At 44.0% G+C, this 10,451-nt stretch overlaps 1 protein-coding gene across 2 annotated transcripts; it reads left to right on the top strand.

The window, feature by feature from the left end:
- The first annotated feature begins 1,881 nt into the window (after window positions 1–1,881).
- Window positions 1,882–10,444, top strand: LOC128704754 (RNA exonuclease 1 homolog). Of its 2 annotated transcripts, none has more exons than XM_070081333.1 (2): window positions 1,882–2,938; window positions 9,313–10,444. In XM_070081333.1, exon 2 carries the CDS (start codon window positions 9,337–9,339, stop codon window positions 10,210–10,212), a length of 876 nt encoding a protein of 291 aa, XP_069937434.1. In that variant the 5' UTR covers window positions 1,882–2,938; window positions 9,313–9,336; the 3' UTR covers window positions 10,213–10,444. The 2 variants fall into 2 exon arrangements, with proteins under 2 accessions (XP_069937434.1, XP_069937435.1); XM_070081334.1 differs by lacking the exon at window positions 1,882–2,938 and adding an exon at window positions 5,158–5,223.
- Window positions 10,445–10,451: the final 7 nt, after the last annotated feature.

The raw sequence follows: 10,451 nt of genomic DNA on the forward strand, positions 1-10,451 counted from the left end.
GCTGTTATATTGTGTTCTACAACACTGTTATATTGTTATATTGTGTTCTACAACAATGTTATACTGTTATATTGTGTTATACAACACTGTTATGCTGTTATATTGTGTTCTACAACACTGTTATGCTGTTATATTGTGTTCTACAACACTGTTATATTGTTATATTGTGTTCTACAACACTGTTATACTGTTATATTGTGTTCTACAACACTGTTATATTGTTATATTGTGTTCTACAACACTGTTATACTGTTATATTGTGTTCTACAACACTGTTATACTGTTATATTGTGTTCTACAACACTGTTATATTGTTATATTGTGTTCTACAACACTGTTATATTGTGTTCTACAACACTGTTATACTGTTATATTGTGTTCTACAACACTGTTATACTGTTATATTGTGTTCTACAACACTGTTATATTGTTATATTGTGTTCTACAACACTGTTATATTGTGTTCTACAACACTGTTATATTGTGTTCTACAACACTGTTATACTGTTATATTGTGTTCTATAACACTGTTATATTGTGTTCTACAACACTGTTATACTGTTATATTGTGTTCTACAACACTGTTATACTGTTATATTGTGTTATACAACACTGTTATACTGTTATATTGTGTTCTACAACACTGTTATGCTGTTATATTGTGTTCTACAACAATGTTATGCTGTTATATTGTGTTCTACAACACTGTTATACTGTTATATTGTGTTCTACAACACTGTTATACTGTTATATTGTGTTCTACAACACTGTTATACTGTTATATTGTGTTCTACAACACTGTTATGCTGTTATATTGTGTTCTACAACACTGTTATACTGTTATATTGTGTTCTACAACACTGTTATACTGTTATATTGTGTTCTACAACACTGTTATACTGTTATATTGTGTTCTACAACACTGTTATGCTGTTATATTGTGTTCTACAACAATGTTATGCTGTTATATTGTGTTCTACAACACTGTTATACTGTTATATTGTGTTCTACAACACTGTTATGCTGTTATATTGTGTTCTACAACAATGTTATGCTGTTATACTGTGTTCTACAACACTGTTATACTGTTATATTGTGTTCTACAACACTGTTATGCTGTTATATTGTGTTCTACAACAATGTTATATTGTTATATTGTGTTCTACAACACTGTTATACTGTTATATTGTGTTCTACAACACTGTTATACTGTTATATTGTGTTCTACAACAATGTTATGCTGTTATATTGTGTTCTACAACACTGTTATACTGTTATATTGTGTTCTACAACAATGTTATATTGTTATATTGTGTTCTACAACACTGTTATACTGTTATATTGTTCTACAACACTGTTATACTGTTATATCGTGTTCTACAACACTGTTATACTGTTAAATGGTGTTCTACAACACTGTTATACTGTTATATTGTGTTCTACAACACTGTTATACTGTTATATTGTGTTCTACAACACTGTTATACTGTTATATCGTGTTCTACAACACTGTTATACTGTTAAATGGTGTTCTACAACAATGTTATACTGTTATATTGTGTTCTACAACACTGTTATACTGTTATATTGTGTTCTACAACACTGTTATGCTGTTATATTGTGTTCTACAACACTGTTATTGTGTTCTTCAACACAATAATGCTGTTCTTCAGGAGCAAGCGGTTCAGTATCTTAAACAAGCTTGCTGGCGCGCGGTGTGACGTCACTACCAACACAGCATTCCAAAATGGAGGAAAAAATTCGATTAATCAATTTTTTTTCTAAGTTTTTAACTTTAGAAATAATTTCCAAATTAATTTTAAAAGTGATATTTTTTCTTTAATTTAGCTATTTATATATGGGAATTTGTGGTATAAATTTTATTTCTGGGGATTTAGAATGGCCAATGGCCCAGTCTATGGCCCATGTTAGAGCCTTGGCCCTTGTCAGTGTATTATGGCATTTTTAAGGGCCATATTGGGCCATATGGACCGTTCCTGGCAGCCAGTCACACGGACCGTACGTGTACCGGTCTACTGAGACGGTCCACAGACCACTTTCAGAGCTGTGCACTAGTGCGGTCTGGCTCTACGAGGATCTGCCTGGCTCTGCGAGGATCTATCTGGCTCTACGAGGAACTACTTGGCTCTACGAGGATCAACCTGTCTCTACGACTATCAACCTGGCTCTACGAGGATCTGTCTGGCTTTACTAGGATCTACCTGGCTCTACGAGAATCTACCTGGCTCTACTAGGATCTACCTGGCTCTACTAGGATCTACCTGGCTCTAGGATCTACCTGGCTCTACGAGGATCTACCTGGCTCTACTAGGATCTATCTGGATCTACGAGGATCTACCTGGCTCTACTAGGATCTACCTGGCTCTACGAGGATCTACCTGGCTCTATTAGGATCTGTCTGGATCTACGAGGATCTACCTGGCTCTACTAGGATCTATCTGGATCTACGAGGATCTACCTGGCTCTACTAGGATCTATCTGGATCTACGAGGATCTACCTGGCTCTACTAGGATCTACCTGGCTCTACGAGGATCTACCTGGCTCTACTAGGATCTATCTGGATCTACGAGGATCTACCTGGCTCTACTAGGATCTATCTGGATCTACGAGGATCTACCTGGCTCTACTAGGATCTACCTGGCTCTACGAGGATCTACCTGGCTCTACTAGGATCTATCTGGCTCTACGAGGATCTACCTGGCTCTACTAGGATCTATCTGGCTCTACGAGGATCTACCTAGTTTACAAAATACTGCCTGGCTTTACAAAGCTCTACCTGGCTCTAAAGGGCTCTATAAATTATACAAAACTCTGCAAGGCTCTAAAAAGAATTACAAGGCTCTACAAGCTCTACCAAAGATCTACAAGGTACTACAAGGCTCTACAAAGTTCCACCTGGCTCTACCTGGCTAGCAGGTTAGTGCAGAGCCCATGAGGGTTTACAGCTTATTTAAGCTTTTCCCAAGCTCAGGGCTCTAGATCCCAGGGAAATGGGAGCTCTAGGGAGGACCCCCCCCAACCGGAGACCCCCTTGTGGCCCGTGAGGGTTTAGTCACCTTACACCTGCTGTCAGTGTTCACCTAGCAGTAAGTAGGTACCTGGGTGTTAGTCACCTTACACCTGCTGTCACTGTTCATCTAGCAGTAAGTAGGTACCTGGGTGTTAGTTACCTTACACCTGCTGTCACTGTTCACCTAGCAGTAAGTAGGTGCCTGGGTGTTAGTTACCTTACACCTGCTGTCACTGTTCACCTAGCAGTAAGTAGGAACCTGGGTGTTAGTTACCTTACACCTGCTGTCACTGTTCACCTAGCAGTAAGTAGGTACCTGGGTGTTAGTTACCTTACACCTGCTGTCACTGTTCACCTAGCAGTAAGTAGGTACCTGGGTGTTAGTTACCTTACACCTGCTGTCACTGTTCACCTAGCAGTAAGTAGGTGCCTGGGTGTTAGTTACCTTACACCTGCTGTCACTGTTCACCTAGCAGTAAGTAGGTACCTGGGTGTTAGTTACCTTACACCTGCTGTCACTGTTCACTTAGCAGTAAGTAGGTACCTGGGTGTTAGTTACCTTACACCTGCTGTCACTGTTCACCTAGCAGTAAGTAGGTACCTGGGTGTTAGTTACCTTACACCTGCTGTCACTGTTCACCTAGCAGTAAGTAGGTACCTGGGTGTTAGTTACCTTACACCTGCTGTCACTGTTCACCTAGCAGTAAATAGGTACCTGGGTGTTAGTTATCTTACACCTGCTGTCACTGTTCACCTAGCAGTAAGTAGGTGCCTGGGTGTTAGTCACCTTACACCTGCTGTCACTGTTCACCTAGCAGTAAGTAGGTACCTGGGTGTTAGTCACCTTACACCTGCTGTCAGTGTTCACCTAGCAGTAAGTAGGTACCTGGGTGTTAGTCACCTTACACCTGCTGTCACTGTTCACCTAGCAGTAAGTAGGTACCTGGGTGTTAGTCACCTTACACCTGCTGTCAGTGTTCACCTAGCAGTAAGTAGGTACCTGGGTGTTAGTCACCTTACACCTGCTGTCACTGTTCACCTAGCAGTAAGTAGGTACCTGGGTGTTAGTCACCTTACACCTGCTGTCACTGTTCACCTAGCAGTAAGTAGGTACCTGGGTGTTAGTCACCTTACACCAGCTGTCACTGTTCACCTAGCAGTAAGTAGGTACCTGTGTGTTAGTCACCTTACACCTGCTGTCAGTGTTCACCTAGCAGTAAGTAGGTACCTGGGTGTTAGTCACCTTACACCCTTACTGTTCACCTAGCAGTAAGTGTACCTGGGTGTTAGTTACCTTACACCTGCTGTCACTGTTCACCTAGCAGTAAGTAGGTACCTGGGTGTTAGTCACCTTACACCTGCTGTCAGTGTTCACCTAGCAGTTAGTAGGTACCTGGGTGTTAGTTACCTTACACCTGCTGTCACTGTTCACCTAGCAGTAAGTAGGTACCTAAGTGTTTGTCACCTTACACCTGCTGTCAGTGTTCACCTAGCAGTAAGTAGATACCTGGGTGTTAGTTACCTTACACCTGCTGTCACTGTTCACCTAGCAGTAAGTAGGTACCTGGGTGCTAGTTACCTTACACCTGCTGTCACTGTTCACCTAGCAGTAAGTAGGTACCTAGGTGTTAGGTGACTGGTGTGGGTAGCATCCTGGGTGTTAGGTGACTGGTGTGGGTAGCATCCTGGGTGTTAGGTGACTGGTGTGGGTAGCATCCTGGGTGTTAGGTGACTGGTGTGGGTAGCATCCTGGGTTAGGTGACTGGTGTGGGTAGCATCCTGGGTGTTAGGTGACTGGTGTGGGTAGCATCCTGGGTGTTAGGTGACTGGTGTGGGTAGCATCCTGGGTGTTAGGTGACTGGTGTGGGTAGCATCCTGGGTGTTAGGTGACTGGTGTGGGTAGCATCCTGGGGACAAAATTAACCTAAGTTGTGGGAAATGCTCTACATAACCAGGAACTTTCTATATAGTATGTCATAGGTGTGAGCTATGGTCTGTATAAGTTGTACCGTGTAGATATATACATTGTACATGAAGAAGGGTGTAGAATGTTCGTCTTGTGTTGCATTTCTACATAATCAATACTGCCAGTGAGTAAGTTGAGGTGTTTGAGACGTGTATCAGACGTGAGCGCGTTGTGGGACGTGGTCTTACTAGGGAGTCAGTCGCTGTGTGGAGGTGTTGGAAGCAGGTATAGATAAGCGGCGTGTGCTGTTTGCTATGTTTAAGCCATAGGTTAATTTTGGATTGTTTGTGTGTCATCTTTAAGCCCTAGCATTAGGCCTGGCACTGGTATTTCTGATAGGCCTATGAGGTCTTACGCTTAGGCTGGAATTTGACAGATTTGATGTTATGGAGACCGACTGTTGTGGATATTTGGAATTATTCTGTAGCTGTGCTGAAGGAATTGTGTTCTGTGTATGTCTGGAGGGGGGGGGTTCCGGGGGTTAAGGCCCCCCGTGGGGTTGTCCATGACCAGGCCTGGTGGTGGATCAGGACCTGATCAACCAGGATGTTACTGCTGGTCGCACGTAAGCCAACGTAGGAACCACAGCCTAGCTGGTCAGGTACTGTGTGTCTGTCCAGCTCCCTCTTGAGGACAACCAGGGGTGTTGAAGACAACCAGGGGTGTTGAAGACAACCAGGGGTGTTGAAGACAACCAGGGGTGTTGAAGACAACCAGGGGTGTTGAAGACAACCAGGGGTGTTGAAGACAACCAGGGGTGTTGAAGACAACCAGGGGTGTTGAAGACAACCAGGGGTGTTGAAGACAACCAGGGGTGTTGAAGACAACCAGGGGTGTTGAAGACAACCAGGGGTGTTGAAGACAACCAGGGGTGTTGAAGACAACCAGGGGTGTTGAAGACAACCAGGGGTGTTGAAGACAACCAGGGGTGTTGAAGACAACCAGGGGTGTTGAAGACAACCAGGGGTGTTGAAGACAACCAGGGGTGTTGAAGACAACCAGGGGTGTTGAAGACAACCAGGGGTGTTGAAGACAACCAGGGGTGTTGAAGACAACCAGGGGTGTTGAAGACAACCAGGGGTGTTGAAGACAACCAGGGGTGTTGAAGACAACCAGGGGTGTTGAAGACAACCAGGGGTGTTGAAGACAACCAGGGGTGTTGAAGACAACCAGGGGTGTTGAAGACAACCAGGGGTGTTGAAGACAACCAGGGGTGTTGAAGACAACCAGGGGTGTTGAAGACAACCAGGGGTGTTGAAGACAACCAGGGGTGTTGAAGACAACCAGGGGTGTTGAAGACAACCAGGGGTGTTGAAGACAACCAGGGGTGTTGAAGACAACCAGGGGTGTTGAAGACAACCAGGGGTGTTGAAGACAACCAGGGGTGTTGAAGACAACCAGGGGTCTTGAAGACAACCAGGGGTGTTGAAGACAACCAGGGGTCTTGAAGACAACCAGGGGTCTTGAAGACAACCAGGGGTCTTGAAGACAACCAGGGGTCTTGAAGACAACCAGGGGTCTTGAAGACAACCAAGGTGTCTTAAAGACAAACAGGGGTCTTGAAGACAACCAGGGATCTTGAAGACAACCAGGGGTCTTGAAGACAACCAGGGGTTTTGAAGACAACCAGGGATCTTGAAGACAACCAGGGGTCTTGAAGACAACCAGGGATCTTGAAGACAACCAGGGATCTTGAAGACAACCAGGGGTCTTGAAGACAACCAGGGGTCTTGAAGACAACCAGGGATCTTGAAGACAACCAGGGATCTTGAAGACAACCAGGGGTCTTGAAGACAACCAGGGATCTTGAAGACAACCAGGGGTCTTGAAGACAACCAGGGATCTTGAAGACAACCAGGGGTCTTGAAGACAACCAGGTGTCTATTGGTAATATCCCTTATGTATGCTGTTAGACAGTTGAACAGTCTTGGTCCCCTGACACTTATTGTGTTGTCTCTCAGTGTACTGGTGTCACCGTTGTTGTTCATTGTGGGAATGTTACATCTCCTGCCGAGTCTTTTGCTGTCATAGACAGTGATTTTCGTGTGCAAGTTTGGTACTAATTCCTCTAGGATTTTTCAAGTGTATATTATCATGTATCTTTCTCGCCTGCATTCCAGGGAATACAAATCAAGGGACTTCAACCGTTCCCAGTAATTTAGTGCTTTATCATACTTATGTGTGTCGTGAAAGTTCTCTGTACATTCTCCAGGTCAGCAATTTCACCTTGAAAAGGGGCTGTACAGTGTACAGCAATATTCCAGCCTAGAGAGAACAAGATATTTGAAGAGAATCAACACGTGTTTGGCGTCCCTAGTTTTGAAAGTTCTCATTATCCATCCTATCATTTTCCTAGCAGATGTGGTAGATACATTGTTGTGATCTTCAAGTAAGATCTTACATTATCACTCCCAGGTCCTTCACATTAGTTTCTCGCTCTGTTGTGTGGTTGGAATCTGTCTGATACTCCGATACAGTTTTAATTTCCTCAGGTTTTCTACAGGGGAGTAATTGAACACCTAAATGTCACATAGGTGCACCTAAGAGCACATAAGTGCACCTAAGAGCACATAAGTGCACCTAAGTCTCACCATACAAACATCTAGTCATGCAGAAGTGAGAGTTATAAAGGTGGGTTTATCTGGTAATCAAATACCTGTAGACTGGTGTTTTAACCCCGTGGCTGGGTTGGTAGCGCGGTCATCTCGCACACTGAGGTCCATGGTTCGATCTCCGATACTGGTGGATACATAAGAACGTGTTTTCTTAAGACACCTGCTGTCACTGTTCACCTAGTAGTAAGCAGGTACCTGGGTGTTAGGTAACTGGTGTGGGTAGTATCCTGGGTGTTAGGTGACTGGTGTGGGTGGCATCCTGGGTGTTAGATAACTGGTGTGGGTAGCATCCTGGCTGTTAGGTGACTGGTGTGGGTGGAATCCTGGGTGTTAGATAACTGGTGTGGGTAGTATCTTGGGTGTTGGGTGACTGGTGTGGGTGGCATCCTGGGTGTTAGATAACTGGTTTTGGTAGCATCCTGGGTGTTAGGTGACTGGTGTGGGTGGAATCCTGGGTGTTAGATAACTGGTGTGGGTAGTATCCTGGGTGTTAGGTGACTGGTGTGGGTGGCATCCTGGGTGCTAGGTGACTGGTGTGGGTGGCATCCTGGGTGTTAGGTGACTGGTGTGGGTGGAATCCTGGGTGTTAGGTGACTGGTGTGGGTGGCATCCTGGGTGTTAGGTGACTGGTGTGGGTGGCATCCTGGGTTTTAGATGACTGGTGTGGGTGGCATCCTGGGAACAAAATTAACCTAAGTTGTGGGAAATGCTGTACATAACCAGGAACTTTCTATATAGTATGTCATTGTTGTGAGCTATGGTCTGTATAAGTTGTACCATGTAGGTATAAATACTATTATTATTATTATTATTGATGCTGCTGATGGAGTTATGTTATAGGGATAAAGTGGTCCTTTTCCCTACATCTTCACTGATTACCTCCCAAACCACAGACCCAGTGGGTTTCGAACCCATGGCAAGTACAGCCTAGCTTCACCACCCTTTCTGTGAGTTCGTAGTGATGGTATTATATTTATGAGTCGTGGTAACCTCAGGCTGTGTATATTGATTTATGCATTGTCAATGCATTTTACCTTCATAAATAACATAAAAATCTTAGATTTTTGTATATTTGCGGAACTGTTTCTAATGTATGGTAGAACCCCTGTTTCTAACATATAAGTATGGTAGAACCCCTGTATCCACGGTTTCGGTTATCCACGGTTTAACATGGCATAAAACTAACCCTCAATTTACCATAATACTAACTATAATGCCCAAAATTTGTGATGGTGACAGTTGTTCAAAATCTAAGAGAAGCCTTGAAGTGGTTCCCATCAGTGAATAAAGTGATAATTCTCCACTTATTGTAATTAATTAAACTATCATAGGTATGTATGTAAACGAGAAAATGCTTCATATATAAGGTTCGTTACTATCCCCGGTCGTCCAAGGTAAGTTTTGGAACACATCCCCATGGATACCAGGGAACTAGTATGGTATAGAAAACTGACAAGTTGAAGACACTGTTCCAACATTTGGGTGTTTATTGTGTGAACATGTCACCAGCCAGTGACTTCTGGACACACTGACTCCAGGCTGAGGGACTGATTACCTCAAACTCCTCGTCATCCACTTTTGCATTGGACTGAAGAACCACTGGGTGATGAAATGCTTCCAGAATGAAGATACCCAAATGTTGCACAAGTGTTTTGATTGTGTCTGCAGAGTTTTATTCACAGAATTTTTATTCCTGCAGGTTGGGAAGCAGTGACGGGACAGAATGGCAGATATGATGACCAAGCTCTTGTACCATCGCATGAGGGAAATGGTACTCACAGAGGAAGACTTAAATACTTATGGCTACCCACGGCCTCACTCTCAGCCAGGAAGAGCCGTGATTCACAGAGCAGCGAGTCACTACAACATCATGAACAATTTCAACACGCGTACCTGCCAGCGTTGCAAAACATCTTATAGCATTGATGCTGCAGGGAATCTCATCTCACCTGAGCCTTGCAATTATCACTGGGCTAAGCTGTCAACCGGTACTGTGCCTACCTACTACTGCTGTCGTGGAAAGGTGTCATCTCAGCCATGCTGTACCGCTCCAAGACATGTATCTGATCAAATTGATCCAGATAATTTAATTGGCTTCATTAATACCCAGCAAAGCCATGCTAGGAAGGAATCTATCTTTGCAATGGACTGCGAGATGGTGCACACCTCAGTCGGAATGGATGTTGCAGCCATATCTATGGTGGACTGTAATAGCAAGTCAGTCTATGAGACCTTGATCTTACCTGATGCTCCAGTCATAGACTACAACACCAAACACTCAGGACTAACCGAGAAAGAGTTCGATGGTGTTACTACGCGACTCCGGGATGTCCACAACAAGCTACTATCACTAGTGGGTAGTCAGACTATCCTCATAGGCCATGGGCTAAACAACGACCTCCTTAGATTAAAGGTTATACATAACAACATTGTCGATACTAGTGTCCTCTACCCCCACCCTAAAGGTCTGCCTTACCGAGCATCGCTCATTTTCCTTAAGAACAAACACTTGGGTCGAGCCTCAGCTTACAGCTTAGGCTTGAAGTGTCGTGGAGATGCCCAGGCTACCATGAAGCTTGTACGTTTGAAGTGTAAATAGTGAGATGACATCGGGGTATATCAGTTGAGTGACCTGGCTAGATAAGGTAGTCATTATCCACAACCCGAACAAAATAGACGTTAAATCTATTCACTTAACCGACAGTTTTATTGCAGGTGTTTTGGTTGTGTAATGGATTTTAAGTGGTCAAGGTCCACCTACCTGGAGGGTGTTTTGGGGGTGAGTGCCCTCGCTACCAGGTTCATAACCAGGTACATGACCAGGTCCAAAACCTGGTT

Source organism: Cherax quadricarinatus, unplaced genomic scaffold (genome assembly GCF_038502225.1).
Source record: "Cherax quadricarinatus isolate ZL_2023a unplaced genomic scaffold, ASM3850222v1 Contig2364, whole genome shotgun sequence".
NCBI lineage: Eukaryota > Metazoa > Arthropoda > Malacostraca > Decapoda > Parastacidae > Cherax > Cherax quadricarinatus.

What these genes read in the sequence shown, in the direction of transcription:
- LOC128704754 (XM_070081333.1), top strand. Translation starts at nt 9,337, where the DNA reads ATGGCAGATATGATGACCAAGCTCTTGTACCATCGCATGAGGGAAATG.